The sequence below is a fragment of the Salvelinus sp. IW2-2015 genome, linkage group LG35, assembly GCF_002910315.2.
Source record: "Salvelinus sp. IW2-2015 linkage group LG35, ASM291031v2, whole genome shotgun sequence".
NCBI lineage: Eukaryota > Metazoa > Chordata > Actinopteri > Salmoniformes > Salmonidae > Salvelinus > Salvelinus sp. IW2-2015.
The window spans coordinates 20,169,088-20,186,340 of record NC_036874.1 but is presented as its reverse complement, the minus strand read 5'-3'; the positions used below and the strand labels follow the sequence as shown (position 1 = coordinate 20,186,340).

The following is a 17,253-nucleotide window of genomic DNA, read 5'->3' as shown; positions in this document are numbered from 1 at the left end:
ATAAAGCAGTCAAAGTATTAAACCCTCTTATCATATCATCATTCTGAACATTCGTAACCTGTCACGCCCTGACCATAGAGATCCTTTTATTCTCTATGTTGGTTAGGTCGGGGTGTGACTAGGGTGGGTTATCTAGGTTGTTATTTGTCTATGTTGGCCTGGTATGGTTCCCAATCAGAGGCAGCTGTTTATCATTGTCTCTGATTGGGGATCATATTTAGGCAGCCTTTTTCCACTGGGTTTTTGTGGGATCTTGTTTGTGTGTAGTTGCCAGTGTGCACTGCATTTGACTTCACGTTTCGTTTTGTTCTGTATTGTTTTGGTGAGTGTCTTTAATTAAACATGTGGAACTCTACGCACGCTGCGCCTTGGTCCGTTAATTCTACAAACGACCGTGACATAACCTCATGCATCTGCCAAAACTCCAGCCCTACTTATGATTCAGTACTACAGATATTGGTTTCATTATTTATTTACTAGCTAACTAAATAATAACACAGAATAAACATACACACTTAATACATGAGAAAAATGTCCCTAGAGGACTGACAACATATGGCGGCATGAAAATTAAGAGAGGGAGAGAGAAAGAGGGACACTTATCGTTGATACATTTTAGAACTATTCTCACAGTAAATTTACTTTGCACATGAACCGCTGCCCGTTTGAAGTAAGAAATCATGAATGTATTGAACGTTACGTGTGAATGCCTTCGTTCGCCGTATATCTCTGTCGGAACCAGCCCTTCTTAAGAAGGTTGTTTGCCTTTCAGCTGCAGGCTTGTATGGCTCTGATTGTCTGAAAGGGGTCTCCCCTTTCCTGTCTTCTTACTGTTATTCACTCTGGAAGATGCTCCTTGGAAGTAGTTAGCCAGCAGTAGACGGTTCCCATTGGTGATGAGAGTAACGTACTACGGTGATTTGATTACAGTAGGATGATTTGAAGAGTTTGCTTTTCTAGATATTTGACTTAGGACAGCTAATCAGCCGTACCAGTGATTGTCAGAGAGGGGAGTTATCTCTACGGATGCACAATATATCGGTGAACATATCGGAATCGGCCGATTTTAGCAGAAAATGCCAACATCGGTATCGGCCCGTGGTCTAGTTAAACACCGATGTTAAAAACCGATGTCAAAGCTGCCGTGCATACCTATATAACGTAGGTACATGACGTAATGACGCCACATCAAATGTTGTGCTACACGTGCAACACAGCATCCCTAACCTAGCCCACAATGTCTGCTGTGTAGATCGAACAGTCATCAAGTCGAGCAGTCATTTGAAAGAGTAAGAACATTTCAGCGAGACAGCTCAAAGGTGAAATCCATTAAAGCCAAGATAATGGAATTCATTGTCCTTGACAATCAACCGTTCTCTGTCGTGGGTGATGTTGGCTTTCGCAGACTGGTCGAGCACTAGTACACACTACCAAGTGCGCTATTTTTCAGACGTTGACCTACTGGAGTTACACAGTAATAGCATCACTGCTATTAGCTTCACAACATACATACTATGGAACGCTGTTTGGGTCTTTGCGTGTCAAAAAAGATACAGTAGCACTGTCAAAGCTGTACCAAAAAAGTCTGCAAACAAGCAAACACAGGCCACGAACGATGTGTACAATACCACGTTGGTAATAAAGCATCATTTGATCGACCGCAACTTCTGGAATAGCTAGCTTTAGCTTGGTACCTAGCTAGCACCAAATACAACCAGCATGAAAACAATGACCAGTAGAAAGTGAAGTCATTTTCATTATTCTTAGGAATGATTTAGGAATCATTGTGAGTAAGTATTAGCTAGGTTGCCACTTGTTGTTCGCCTATTGAAATTGAACTTCAGTTCATGAAAATAAATAGCTAGCCAGCTACTTAACCCTGTTGCCCAAAGGTAACGTTATAAGCAGCCAGCTAGCTTCATCTGGCTATTGAGGCTCGACCGGACCGGGTTATGTGTTGTGAAGCTAGCCACAATAAGGATTAGACACAATAATGGAATTTGCGGTTTGCCTTAAAAAAAAAGTATGTAATTGACAGCGATGCAAATTAATACAAATAGTAGAATTATGCCAATCAATCAATCAAGTTTATTTTATATAGCCCTTCGTACATCAGCTAATATCTCGAAGTGCTGTACAGAAACCCAGCCTAAAACCCCAAACAGCAAGCAATGCAGGTGTAGAAGCACGGTGGCTAGGAAAAACTCCCTAGAAAGGCCAAAATCTAGGAAGAAACCTAGAGAGGAACCAGGCTATGAGGGGTGGCCAGTCCTCTTCTGGCTGTGCCGGGTGGAGATTATAACAGAACATGGCCAAGATGTTCAAAATGTTCATAAATGACAAGCATGGTCAAATAATAATCAGGAATAAATGTCAGTTGGCTTTTCATACGATTAATAAAGAGTTGAAAAACAGCAGTCTGGACAGGGTATCCAGAGCTGCGGTTAGGAGCACTGCGGTTCCATAACCGCAGGCAGAACAGTTGTATCTGGGACAGCAGCAAGCGGCAGGGACTGGGGCAGCAAGGATCCATGCCCGGTAGTCCTGACGTATGGCCTAGGGTCAAGGTCCTCCGAGAGAGAGAAAGAAAGAGAGAAGGAGGAGAATTAGAGAGAGCCAAGATGTTCAACAATGTTCATAAATGAACAGCATGGTCAAATATAATCAGGATAAATGTCAGTTGGCTTTTCATAGCGATCATTAAGAGTTGAAAAGCAGGTCTGGGACAGGTAGGGGTTCCATAACTGCAGGCAGAATAGTTTGAAACTGGAACAGCAGCAAGGCGGTGGACTGGGGACAGCAGGAGGTCATCATGCCCAGTAGTCCTGACGTATGGTCTAGGGCTCAGGTCCTCCGAGAGAGAGAGAGAGAAGAGAGAAGGAGAGATTAGAAAGATGACTTAAATTCACAACAGGACATGGGATTAAGACAGGAGAAGTATTCCAGATATAACCAACTGGCCCTAGTCCCCCACACACAAACTACTGCAAGCATAAATACTGGAGGCTGAGACAGGAGGGGTCAGGAGACACTGTCGCCCATCCGATGATACCCCAGACAGGGCCAAACAGGAAGGATTAACCCACCACTTTGCCAAGCACAGCCCGCACACTAGAGGGATATCTTCAACACCAATTACATCCTGAGACAAGGCCGAGTATAGCCACAAAAGATCCACAACAGCACAAACAAGGGGAGGCGCCAGACAGACGGAAGCTCACGTCAGTAACCAACCACTCAAGTGACAGCCTCTAGGGACGGGCTTGAAAGAGCACCAGTATGCAGTGACTCAGCCCTGTAATAGGGTTAGAGGTAGAGAAACCAGTGGAGGGGAACCGGCCCAGACGACAGCAGGGCGGTTCGTTGCTCCAGAGCTTTCCGTTCATCACATTGGGGGCCAACTACAACTATATATGATACTGAGAGATAAGTCTCAGAATGATAAGTGAACTACCGTCTCGTTCCTCACTGCGGTAGCAGACCATCCATAAACCATGAGATCTTATGGAAAAGGGCCTGTCTCCAGTGTTGCTTAGAAATTCTAGGGACAATTAGGAGGCCTGCGTCTTGTGACCGTAGCGTACGTGTAGGTATGTACGGCAGGACCAACTCGGAAAGATAGGTAGGAGCAAGCCCATGTAACGCTTTATAGGTTAACAGTAAAACCTTGAAATCAGCCCTTGCCTTAACAGGAAGCCAGTGTAGGGAAGCTAGCACTGGAGTAATATGATCAAATTTCTTGGTTCTAGTCAGGATTCTAGCAGCCGTATTTAGCACTAACTGAAGTTTATTTAGTGCTTTATCCGCGTATCCGGAAAGTAGAGCATTGCAGTAGTCTAACCTAGAAGTAACAAATGCATGGATTAATTTTTCTGCATCATTTTTGGACAGAAAATTTCTGATTTTTGCAATGTTACGTAGATGGAAAAAAGCTGTCCTTGAAACAGTCTTGATATGTTCGTCAAAAGAGAGATCAGGGTCAAGAGTAACGCCGAGGTCCTTCACAGTTTTATTTGAGACGACTTTACAACCATGCCATACTTTTCTTTTGAAGGCTAACCGCAAAGTCCACTATTGTGGCTAATCCTTATTGTGGCTAGCTTCACATAGATGGGTCCGAACACCATTAATCAAATAAGAACTGTCTTATAAATTATGGTTATTTTAGATGATGACACCTTGCTATATAATTAGCTAGCTAACTATAGCTACTGAAACAGATTGTTGTTTTGCTATGTTTTTGGGGACGAACATTGTTTGTATCCATGAGTTAGCTAGCTTTTTTTTATGACCAGCACTGTAGGTGCGCGACAACTTTACCAGCATCATAGCATACGTATCGATGAATTGTTGTGACATATGAAATACGAGTGATAGTGTAATCAATGTGTAATAACTCCGTAAAAAATGTATGAACCGTTAAATTATGACGTGACATGCAGTCATATTCCGATCCCGATTGGTCAACGAGCTTATTTGACACATCCAATAGTGTTTTTTTGACACATATTTTTTGACACTCTCTCACTCAAAGTGCAAAACTACACACCAAATACCCAAAACCATAAGCTATTTCTCAGCCTTTGACTCAGTTGTCAATTGCATAAAACACTTTTTTCAAAACACTACACACAATTCTCTAACAGGAAGTGACTTGCTTTCCTTTTCCAAACACAACCAATCAAAATGCTACACTTATTCACCAGGTCACACACACACTCCTCACATGTGCAAACACTAATAGCTTAACTCATCACTAACCAATCACTGCTTTACTGTAGTATAGGCCTATAAATAGGTCAAAGGTCAGATTACCTATTTTGAACAATGGATGCCAACAATGGACAGAGAGCAAGAGGAGTAGGAGGGAGAGGAAGAGGAAGAAGAGGACGAGGGCAAAGAAGAGAAGGAAGGAGAGCCATCTCTGATGAGATTAGGGCAACACTTGTTGATCATGTGATCAACCACGGTTTGACCATGAGAGAGGCTGGACTGAGAGTCGATTTACAGTGGCGTCCATAATTCGAACCTTGAGAAATGAGAACAGGTATGCAACTATCTAATGACTATTGTAGCATTACAGTAATGTACTGTAAAATACGTATGACTGCATAGTATTGCATAAACATTTGTAACTCTAAGCCATCCATTTACTGCACTGCATTGAATGAATGAGGTTGGTTATCATGCTGTACTACATTTTTTTGTACATTGTTTACAGTTCCTATGCTGAACACATACTGTGTTTGAATTCTGTACAGAGTGGAAAGGCAAAGACATCATGGAGGACGAGGACGCTTGTTTACAGATGTACAAGAGACTGCAATTATAAATATGGTTTTGGCCAACAATGCAATTAGGATTCGAGAGATAAGAGAGCATATCTTGAATAATGACACCATATTTAACAACATCAATGCTGTAAGCCTGTCGACCATAAAACGCATCCTCCAACAGCACCGAGTGACGATGAAACAACTAACTTTACAAGGTGCCATTTGAGAGAAACTCTGGCAGAGTCAAGAATATGCGACATGATTTTGTAGAGGTATGTATGCAACACTACTTCCAGTACTTCAGACATACCATATTTACTCATCTGTATATCCTTTTGTCTGTTACAGAGAGTATTGGAGCTAGATGCCCATGTAATTCGCCATGAATTTATTTATGTGGATGAGGTTGGCTTCAAGCTCATCAAAACCAGGTGCCACGGAAGAAATGTAATAGGACAGAGGGCAATTACCAATGTCCCTGGACAGCGTGGGGGTAATATAACTATATGGGCTGCCATCACTCAAAACGGGGTCCTCCATCACAATGTCTGTTAAATACTGGGTCCGTACAACACCGGCCATATGCTCACTTTTCTGGATGCAATTTACACAATGCTTGTCCCTGATCCAGATCAGGAGCCTGCTAGATTTGTGGTTTTATGGGACAATGTTAGTTTTCACCAGGCTGTTCTGGTCCAAAACTGGTTTGCCACACATCCACAATTTGTAGTTTTGTACCTACCCCCATATTCACCTTTTCTAAATCCCATAGAGGAATTATTCTCAGCCTGGCACTGGAAAGTGTATGATCGCCAACCCTATGCCCGCATGCCGCTTCTCCAGGCAATGGAGGACGCATGTGGGGACATAGATGTTGCCTCTGTCCAAGGTTGGATACGCCATGCTAGGAGATACTTCCCTCGTTGTTTGGCAAGAGAAAACGTATCTTGTGATATGGACGAAGTATTGTGGCCAGACCCAGGCCGGAGAAGAGATGAAGCYTAGCTTAGCACTGGTGACTGCCCCCCCCCTACCAATTCCTGGACTGCCCCCCCCGGGACCCCACACACACAATTGTGTTCTTTACTGTATTCTAAAGAATATACTTTTGGTTTACATATGTCTATGGTTTTGTTGTATGCTACTGTATACAACAGTAATGTTTGGCCTAATAAATATTTTCTGTTTCTACATTGCATTGGTGTTTACAGTGTACTTGTTACCCCTCTCAGCAGATTACTTTCACTGTAGAACATTGTATTGAAATGTAGATATAAGCCTATGAAAGACCAAAGAGCTTTAGATTTAGAACAGTGTTTACATGGTATATCCAAAAATGTACTATTATGAAAGCAGTGTTTGCCATTTGATGCAAATGCTTCATTCTGACATGTGMTTATGGCATTTTGAATGCAGTGTTACATTTTGAAGGAGATTTGTATTTTGTGTGTGCAGTTTTGGGAATTGTGTGTAGAGTTTTGAAAAAAGGAGACAGTTTTGAAAACGTGTGTAAGCAGTTGGAAAAAACGAACAAAAATACTTTCACAAATTGCAATATTATATGCACAACGTATTGGATGGAAACTTGACAGATAAAGGGGATATACTTTCCAAGTTACAGTATTTCCTTTATACCATTTTGAATGACATCACAAAATAAAAACCCATATGAAATTATTATTCTTTAGATCACCATTGACCATTCCCCACATTCTTATGTTAGAAATATTGTTCCAGTATTCACTTTTGTGAATGTTGTTAGTTTCTGCAGGAAAGACATTCTGTTGGCTCATACTGGAGGGGACAACAGAGTCCTCTTTTCCTGTAATTTACAACAGGGTGTGAACTGTCCAACCGGCCCAGTTCCCTCCTCCCCTCTTCTGTGGGTGAGAGAAGATCTGGTTACTGTCATCGATTGCCAAGCTGATCTGACCCATTCCAATCCTCACAGGACAGTCATGACACCCCCCTCCCCCGCACGCCATCTTGGTCTCGAACCAGGTCTCTTAGAAGAGATTTTATCTCAATGAGACACAACCTGGATAAAAAAATTATACTCAAAATAATATAAAATATTATATTATATCCAAAATATAATATAAAAATATACACCATTACCAAGTTACAGCTTTTTCGGCACAAATACATTTGCGCAGGAATCCTTACTTGGGTGGATGCCAACCAATGTCTAAATAGCATAGGAAATTCAAAGATACAAGTCTGTGACATCCTTCATTGCATGCAGAGAAGTACAACAAACCCATGTTAGGATTGGATTAACTCACTCATTCAATGATGCCTTTACTTTTGGGTGTCAGAGAAAATGTATGGACCAGAAAGTACATTCATTCCTTTAGGAATGTAGTGGAGTAAAAGTAAAAGTTGTCAAACATGTAAATAGTAAAGTAAATACACCAAAAAACGACTTAAGTAGTACTTTAAAGAATTTATACTTAAGTACTTTACACCACATCTTATATGTCTATGTGGCCATGTATGGAAATTGTCTTTCTGGGCCAGGCGTCCGTTATACTGCAGTACCGAAGCAAATTTGCAGGAGCAGTCGAAACTGTGCTTCTTGACCTGTGCTTCTTGACCGGAACCCTAGCCCCTTGTGTCTGCCTGATCTGTCTCACAAGCGTTCCAGGAAGTCTAGCAATGTTTGCGCCAGTGGGTTTAGAAGACTGAGGGATAGGTTTAGAAAGCCAGCTAGAGTAACTATTTATGTTGATGATGGAAGGCTACTGTATCCATCCTGGGAATCCTGTCTCATGCTTTTGTTTTCATTTCAGCTGAGAACATCGATTCATTAGGGTCCGTTCGTAAATGCATTTCTATGGGGTCAATTTCACGCCATATGCATTGAATTCAAAATAAAATAAATTGTGAACATGAAATATAAAGTTCAGAATGTAAAGATTATATTTGAGGACGGGTGAAATAATGGATGTTGAAATCAAAAACCAAACAATTGAAAGCAAAATGTATAGAATTGTAAACAAAAATAAGACATCAAACGCAAAACCCCAAATCGTGTAAACAAATCATTTTAAAGCGAGAGCAAAACTCTATGACAAATGATTAAAAAGCATACTTGAAAACGAATGCAAAAATCATTTTCGGTTAAACTTTCCCAGCAACCAATCTAATTGAATACATTTTGCCTACGCTCTTGCCTGCATGTACTACCTTTTGGTTACGCTACTCGTATCTTTACTATCGACGTCTGTTTCTTTGCTTTGCTTTCACTGCCAGTCTTTTCAATTGCGAGTTTTGGCATTATTTTCCCGAGAAAGGCGGGGTTAGGGGGAGGAGCAGACAATGAGTCTCCATTGGTCCGCTAGTTTTGGAGTGACGGTTCGTCTTAACGAACTCCTTAACCCAATCAATGAACATGATAGACAGGCTTTTTCTATTTCCTACTTAACTAGACGGTCTGATGTCACCACTACGAGCCAACCACCCCCAAGCTAACTGGCTGAAGTTGACTAGCTTGCTAGCTACTTCCAGACACAAATGAGAGAACACCTCACTCTGAACATTTTACTCGCCCTAGCAGAGCTAGTTAAACTGTTTTCAGGCTATATAGAGCGTTAGTGACTAACTGTGCTGCTAGCAACAATTGAATTCAATTTTCTGCCAAACTTGACTGACACCTGTCACATTCAACGGTGTTGCGCGTTCGTAAATTAATCAGTTATTCTGTGCCCTGGCACACTCAAACGAGAGCGATTTGGAAATCGGAGTAGATAGCCAAAAGTAATTTACGAATGCACGCTAAATCGACATGATTGATTGGACGATTAGGACCAATGGGAGTAGAGAACGAGATGTGACGAGTTGACTTTAGTCTTTCGGTCCTTTTTGTTGTTGCACGAACGGTGCTGAGGCAGGCAGTGAAGAAGGCGCGACCACACCACTTTTTCAGCATTTGAAGGTAGGTTTAAAAATGCATATAACGGTAATCATTGGAGATATATTGATGGCAATCATTACGCTTTCAGTGATGTTTGTCCTTTTTGGGGTAAGTAACTTCGTTGTCATTACATGTATGGCAGTTGAGCATCCTATGATGTAAACTCGCTGCCTTGAACATAGTTAATAGCTGTTCAGATAGTTAACGTTAGCCAGCTACGCAGCGCATGACTCTGGGGATGGAGACTAGGTGGGAGTGATCACATTGCCTCGGTCTGCGCTTTTTCCTCAATTCCTATGTCGTCAATCGACGATTAAACATTGACTTTCGACACCACTATGGACACATTGCTGTGCTTTAACTTACATGTGAAGAGGGGTTTCAGCCTGCAGTAGCTAGCTAGCTAATATATTCAGGTTGTCTGCCAGTGTCTGTCTGCTGAGCTGACAGTGTACCCGAGTCCATTGTCTCCTCAGCACCAGTTTGCTATTCGTGCATTTGCAGGTGGGTTGAGGATATCAGTGTCGGTGGTATTTGTCTAGCTATGTCAAGTTAATGTGTGATATTGTAAAATCTTAAATAATGTAATGATTCATAATTGTGTATTTGTTTTTAGGTTTCATGAAATTGAAATCTGTCATGCTGTCATCGACATGAATAGATTACTGTTGGTCGTTTGTATTCAGTCTTTGTTAGGGTTGGTGTCTTGTTTTGAAGCTGGTCTTAGCGTAGGAACGCCTCTGCCCTTAGCTAGGAATTGGCTTTAACTCAATAATTGCAATGATTGAATTTGAATGCTCTCCAATCTGACTGTCAATTCAGACCACACCTAGCTAGCTAAATTCATATTGTTCTCTGACCTGTATTTACAATAATGCTCCCTTTATTGTCTTCGTGTAATAATCAAATCCAATTCCGGGAAAGAAAACGTTCTCTGCTGACATGATTTTACCATGACAATGGCAACGTAGAATAAATTATATTTTAGTAACTTCATTTATGCTCTGGTATTTGTTCCTGATAAACAAAGATGGGAAGGACTTCATGTCCACACCCTTTTTGTCTCCATTGAAAAACTATTTTTAACATTTGCCAGCTGTTGTTTTGAACAGGTGCAGTAAGGGTACTGTGAAATCTATTCGCAATCATTTGCTGTATCGCTAATATTCATGCTACATGTCTAACATAAATACAAGTGATCCATCTCCAACGGTCATCTTATAGACAGCAATACCCCCAATTGAATTCTTACTAGGCACATATCATGGCTCTCCACCTTCAGAATCAATAGTTGTCATTCTGTGTTTCTGTTCATTCCTGATTAGTGCATGGATGCATCTTTGCTGTATTGTCTTTCTGTCATTAAACCTATGGCTTTGTCTGTATTTTTCCTCCCAGGCAAAGCAACCCTCAGTACTCTGCTGAAATGGCGTCCTCTGGAGGTAAGTGTTAACACGACAGGTCTTTATTACACTATTACAATGAGCCCAAACATATTGGGAGTTACACCTTTTTTGTTGTTTAGTGCTGAATAGAAATTCATGGTAAATAATGTATTGTGTCATTTTGGAGTCACTTTTATGCAATTAGCTTCACTATCATATTGTTTAGGTGTTATAACTCTATGCTATTATCAGTTTGATACCTACTTGTATCAACATTGATGGATTCCCTATTTTCACAGAGATCCTGGTCAAGGAGTTGGACAAGCGTGCTTCAGGTCAAGCATTTGAGGTAATCTTGGCCCCCGATGCCAAGGGTGAAATCCCCCTACCTCCCCCAAAGGAGAAGAAGGAGTTGTCCCTGGAGGAAATCCAGAAGAAACTGGAGGCTGCAGAGGAGAGACGCAAGGTACCTACAGTCAGATATACACAAATAAGTATCAGGAAATGGAGCCGCATCCACCTTACAGGTTTAGTTCATTTATATTTTATTATTTTCTAGCTCAGGCTTGGTCCGACTAGCCTACCACTAACTTCCTGTGTGACTTTGATTTTCTAATTTGATCAGAGTCATGAAGCAGAGGTGCTGAAGCACTTAGCTGAGAAGAGAGAGCACGAGAAGGAAGTTCTGAAGAAAGCCATGGAGGAGAACAACAACTTCAGCAAGACAGCAGAGGAGAAGCTCAATCAGAAGATGGAAGCCAACAAAGAGAATCGCACGGCACGAATGGCAGCTCTCAATGAGAAATTCAAAGAGAAGGTTGGCCTCACTGCTCAGCCTGCCATTTTTCTCAGACATCTTGACGTACTTTTCTGCCATTCTGAACTTGAGAGAATTTCAAATTGAAAGGCCCAGGTTATGGAAATTGGATGTTGGTTGAAATGTCATGCACACTGTTCAAAGTTATACTTAACTAATCAGTTTAACTAATGTGATTTTCATGTTTTTTATTCATTCTAGGATAAGAAGCTTGAGGAGGTACGAAAGGCCAAGGAAACAAAACCAGAGGGGGAGAACTGATTTTCTTTTGTAATAATAAAAAAAAAAACATTTTTGTTCTGTTCATTGACAGTATTATATTTTTCATTGTTATAGTTTTGTTCACCTTGTTTGGATTAGTTAGGCTGTCCATTGTTGCTTTTGTTGTGGATGTTTAAGTATTTCTTCCCCCACCTCCAGTAGATTTGTGTATTGTAGCTTATGACCTTTGAAATAAGCAGTGTTTTTACCTATAAGGAAGCATGCCACTGTTACACATTGGTCCTTAACATTGTGAATTGCATAATGTAAGTAAATCCTTGTACCTTGTAAAACTGCGGTTATCTGAGCTTAATAAAGTTGCAATTGTTCTTCAAAACCTCAATGTCTTAGCGTTGTGGGGGGTAGGGTACTAAGCTAACATATTCAATTGTTTTAAAGATGGTCATACCATGGATCATTTAGCTATTTTGATTTTGAAAAAATATGTTATAATTATTTGATATAATATTTAATTTGTCCTTTACTCCTATAGAAACGCTTTGAATAACACATTCATAAATGGCAAAACAAATAAATCACAAGGAATAAGGTTTTGAAGTGTCTGTTCTATATCTAGGAGATATATGAAAGCTCAGGAAATATATATATATATATATATATATTTTAACACGTTTAATCCCTTATTTTTGTTGGCATAAAACGACTTCCATACTTCGTTTGTATGGGCTACATTCAGAAGTCCCGTGGGGGGCGTAGAGCAAAATGGAGAACACCATCGTGTACGTGAGAGTCTACCATTTCCATAGAGTGGTCATAATAGTTTGCAGGCTCTACATACGTTTGGACACGGCATACGTTTTTTTGAGAAGACGATTTTCGGGATGTCTCATGGTCTGACGAACACAACTAGCTCCTCCACCTTCCACAGCAGATGCGGAAGGCCTACAGGAGGATGCGGTGGATATAAACGCAACCCATGCAAAAAACAACAACAACTGATCTCTATCTTAAATTGACGGATTTTGATGGGGATTTGTGTATTATGTTACTTAGTTTGACACACGGGTGCGTCAATAGACTCCTTAAGGATTATTAATGGTCTTAATTTATTTGTGGCTTTTGGGTTGCAGACTCAGTTACCTACACACCTTCTGTATTGGTGCACACCTAGACTACACTAGTATTTCCATTTTGGTATTTCACATTTCGTCATGCAAATTTATCCCACAACATAGTAGATGTAGCATTGTGGATGAATAGTGTAATTATATCACCCTCAGTATTTCAATGATGATATCTTCATCTTTTACCTAAATATTGGATAGAGCTAATTGCCATGTTTGTTTACTTGTTATCATAATTTTTATCTAGATGTTCCTTTTATTCAATGCATATATTTTGTGATATAAGGCCTTGATAGTGGTACTGGTAAATATAATGAATTGCTACATTAAAAAAAGGCAAGTCATTCCTTTGACTCTACTGACACCTAGTGGTAATAGCGCAAAGCTATAATGTACAGCAACAGTAGCTAGAAGATGAAATTAAGATTTCTCTTTCACACATTTTGGCAGTGTATAGACAGTGTCTTTTGGGCATATGAGTAATATTGTTTTATTATTATAAACAATTAAATGAACATATTGTGTTTTGTTGAATTGTTTCACTGATCAAGTGTACCTACAAATGCCATATTCTATTGAATTAGTGCTAACGGTTAAAGACAGAGTGCTGGTATGTAGCCTACTGCTGATATGGCCACAGATGCTCCCTCCACAATGCCAGCATGGTGACGAACATCTCCTCTTCAACCTCAGGAGGCTGAATACATTTTATTTAGAGAAGTCTCTGTGGTCAGCCTCCATTCTTGGACATCATGTTCTGGTCCCTTTATAGTTCACCTACCTCACCTCTATTGCACCTCTATATAAGCTATGTTTACAATCATTCATGTCACGTTAATTATTAATGTTATACTAAGGAGGTATCGGCAGATGTGATAAACAACAGATATCACGTTATAAGTCCTTCCATGCAACAAAACACATTTTAATATTTGTCCCATCTCATCTGTGCTTCAACAAATATGAAACGACCTGCATTTGAGCAAGTTCTAAAATAAGCCATACATTTCTAGAGTAATATAAAAAGCAACAATGATGAGGTACTGGACCATTCATCAACAAGGTCCCCCTCCCACGGGAAATGTACATGATACAAATGTGTGGAAATACAATAATTACACAATTGTAACGCATAGATTTTTAACATGCTAAATATGCATTCTACCCTATCTTTGCTTAAACAAACACCTGAAAAGCTAGTTTGGAATGCATTTTTTGTTCCTAAATACATTTGAAATGTATTGGAAACAGGTTACCAAGTCACATACCAGGCATGGAACATGTTCAAATTGCAAACAGAATGTGTTCATCTTGTGTGACATTTCTGGTCGGGCTCTTGCCTATATTCTTTTAGAGATGCCTGTTACGTCTGAGAAAGATATCCACCGTATGACAGTAGGCTGTGCACATTTCGGTGCACTTTACGTAATTGTACAATAACGTTTTTGTATTGTACAATACCATCCACATAAAGAGGTCTCAGCAGGTGGTATTGTCAGGGGGAGATAGCTGAGACACCTCTGCAAATTGTTTTGAAAGTCTGGGCTGGGTCTGACTGAGTATATACAATGCAAGCCTTTCACAGACACATCCACAGTGTTTCATACAAAGACACATTGTCAATGCTAGGCAGGCAGGCAGGCAGGCACCTCTCCAGTAGACTTTCAAATCAGTAAAACAAGTACATAATTTATGGGGAGTGGGTGTTTCTTCATTTTCAGAGCAGAGCATTTCATTCCCTGACAGTGTGCAGTCAAATAAGATCTACGCTATTGGTGAGAATCTAGTGAAAAGACAGGAACGTACACCATATCTGACCGCTGATTGGTTAGAACATCTGCTTGTCAAAGGCTCGTGGCTCTTTGACTACGGATAGCGTCTTGTTAAACAAATATATATAAAGCCGACAGGCGCTCCACCCGCACAAGAATAATCTAACTTTAGTAATTTTATTGATGAAACAATGTGATTCATATTTGATGTATTAATGAATAATCCAAAGGATTCAATATTCAAGGTTTTGCACTGAAACTGCGTTTGCCTTCTTCAGGTAGGTTTATTTCTTATTTCTTTATTTCTTACGGTTTTCAGCACTGATGGCCACGCCAGAACATGGTCGCATAAAATGTCAATGTGCACGCCGATAGACCATTTTAATCATGTGCATTTGTATAGAAGGCTCTGTTTTAGTAAATCTCGTATAACATGTAATAGAACAGCTGTTAGAATGGGAAATTGAAGCCTATTCTGCATGCAGTTTACCCATCCCTGATCATGTGTCGGCTTAATTCGAATGTCTTTTTACAGAAATACCCAATTTGTGTTCATATTTGGCTATGTCGATAATTAGGATAACATATTGATCAGCCGTTTCCATGTAATTATCGATTGTTAGCTAGTAGGCCAAAATAGGCCTCACTGTTGGATGCCTTGACTAAATAATTGACATTAGAATATCGTTCCACAGTCTCAAAGCTTCTGGATTCGTTTTTACTCGAGCAATTCTTCACCTATGAATATTTTAAAGACAGCTATGCATGCAACCAATGAAAACATCTGAGGGTGGAGACCGGCAGGATGGGGAATATGTTACATGATTGTCTTCCCATTCAACGATCGCTCTACGATACCATTTTTGCTTAGCACTCAATAATTTACGTGGCCTCCTCTTCTTGTCCCCTTACCCTTTTCAACTCTAACATGGTCATGGGAGGAGTGCACAAGTGGAATACAATTCTCAGTAGCATAGGCATTCTTTCGCTTGCCCTGCATTTTTAAATAAATGCAAATAAAGTAGCAATTGGGAGTTTTAGGAAGCTGGAAATTTACTGAAGACTATTAATATGCACCCGTGTGTAGGCCTAGGCTACATAATGTACATCTTTGCGCTGCTGACAATGCAAATATACACTAGTAGCCTAAAGTACACTGCTTTATTTCTTATATTTTTTTGTAAGATTTTATTTTGGATTTTAGACAGTAGACAAAATACAATAGACTACTTAACATTTCAGACATAGATCCACTAAACTAGACATTACATTGGCTGGGACTTAATGCCCAACCTTCAACATAAAGAAAAAAGACAAAAAACACCAACTCAGACATACAGTACCAATCAAAAGTTTGGACAGACCTACTCATTGAAGGGTTTTTGTGAAGCATTTTTACAGGCTGCAATCTGAGGTGCAGGTAATTGCCGATTTCTGAGGCTGGTAACTCTAATGAATTTATCCTCAGCAGCACAGGTAACTCTGGGTCTTCCTTTCCTGTGGAGGTCCTCATGAGAGCCAATTTCATCATATCGGTTTTTGCGACTGCACTTGAAGAAAACGTTTTTGAAATGTTCCGTATTGACTGACCTTCGTTTCCTAAAGTAATGATGGACTGTCGTTTCTCTTTTCTTATTTGAACTGCCATAATATGGACTTGGTCTTTTACCAAATAGGGCTATTTCTGTATACCAAGCCTACCTTGTCACAACACAACTGATCGGCTGAAACACATTGAGAAGGAAAGAAATTCAAGAAATTAACAAGGCACACCTTTTAATTGAAATGCATTCCAGGCCTCATGAAGGTTGTTGAGAGAACGCGAAGAGTGTGCAAAGCTGTAAAGCTTTTGTTCTTAAGGCAAAAGGTGGCTACTTTGAAGAACCTCAAATATAAAATATTGTCACACCCTGATCTGTTTCACCTGTCTTTGTGCTTGTCTCCACCCCCTTCCGGGTGTCTACAATCTTCCCCATTATCCCCAGGGTATTTATACCTGTGTTCTCTGTTTGTCTGTTGCCAATTTGTTTTGTGAAACCTACCAGAGTTTTTCCACTTTCTTCTGTCTGTTCTAGTTCCTGTTTTCTAGTTTTTCCCGGTTTTGACCATTCTGCCTGCCCAGACCCTGCCTGCCGTTCTGTACCTTGCCATACCACACTGGAATATTGATCCCTACCTGCTCTGACCCTGAGACTGCCTGCCATTCTGGACCTTTTGTACCCTATCTGGATTACTGACCTCTGCCTACCTGTTGTTTTGCCTGCCCCTGTACTAGTAATACACTTTTGTTACTTTGACACTCTGCATATGGGTCTTACCTGAAACGTGATACATATGTTTTGATTTGTTAAACAGTTTTTGTTTACTACATGATTCCATATGTGTTATTTCATAGTTTTGGTGTCTTCACTATTATTCTACAATGAGTAGGTGTGTCCAAACTTTTGCTTGGTACTGTACTTAGATTTCAACAAACATTAATGACATCATACTTGCTCAAACCTTCATGTTCCTACAGTATCCATACCCATCTTGTTTGTTCTCATAATAACGTACTTTCTTATTTTTCATCATTTTGGTATTTCTAGGGCTTGTAATACTTTATGCCATATGGCTTCAAATTGTTCTATTTTATTTCTATCATTAGGCCACATTTTTTCAATATTTTAATAATAATGCATTTGATTCATCTATTGATGGAAGATCATTTGATTTCCACCCCCCCCCCCCCCTCAAAATTA

The 17,253-nt window shown here is 40.1% G+C and overlaps 1 protein-coding gene across 2 annotated transcripts; it reads left to right on the top strand.

Moving 5' to 3' along the window:
• Positions 1-9,106: 9,106 nt before the first annotated feature.
• On the top strand, positions 9,107-11,992 carry LOC111959182 (stathmin-like). 2 transcript variants are annotated; one of them, XM_023980664.3, is made up of 5 exons: positions 9,107-9,213; positions 10,591-10,634; positions 10,877-11,043; positions 11,203-11,394; positions 11,596-11,992. In XM_023980664.3, exons 2-5 carry the CDS (start codon positions 10,619-10,621, stop codon positions 11,653-11,655), a joined length of 435 nt encoding a protein of 144 aa, XP_023836432.1. In that variant the 5' UTR covers positions 9,107-9,213; positions 10,591-10,618; the 3' UTR covers positions 11,656-11,992. The 2 variants fall into 2 exon arrangements, with proteins under 2 accessions (XP_023836432.1, XP_023836433.1); XM_023980665.3 differs by lacking the exon at positions 9,107-9,213 and adding an exon at positions 9,426-9,696.
• Positions 11,993-17,253: the final 5,261 nt, after the last annotated feature.

Coding starts and splice junctions, on each gene's coding strand:
- LOC111959182 (XM_023980664.3), top strand. Junction 11,044..11,202: donor CTGCAGAGGAGAGACGCAAG/GTACCTACAGTC, acceptor TAATTTGATCAG/AGTCATGAAGCAGAGGTGCT. Junction 11,395..11,595: donor ATGAGAAATTCAAAGAGAAG/GTTGGCCTCACT, acceptor TATTCATTCTAG/GATAAGAAGCTTGAGGAGGT.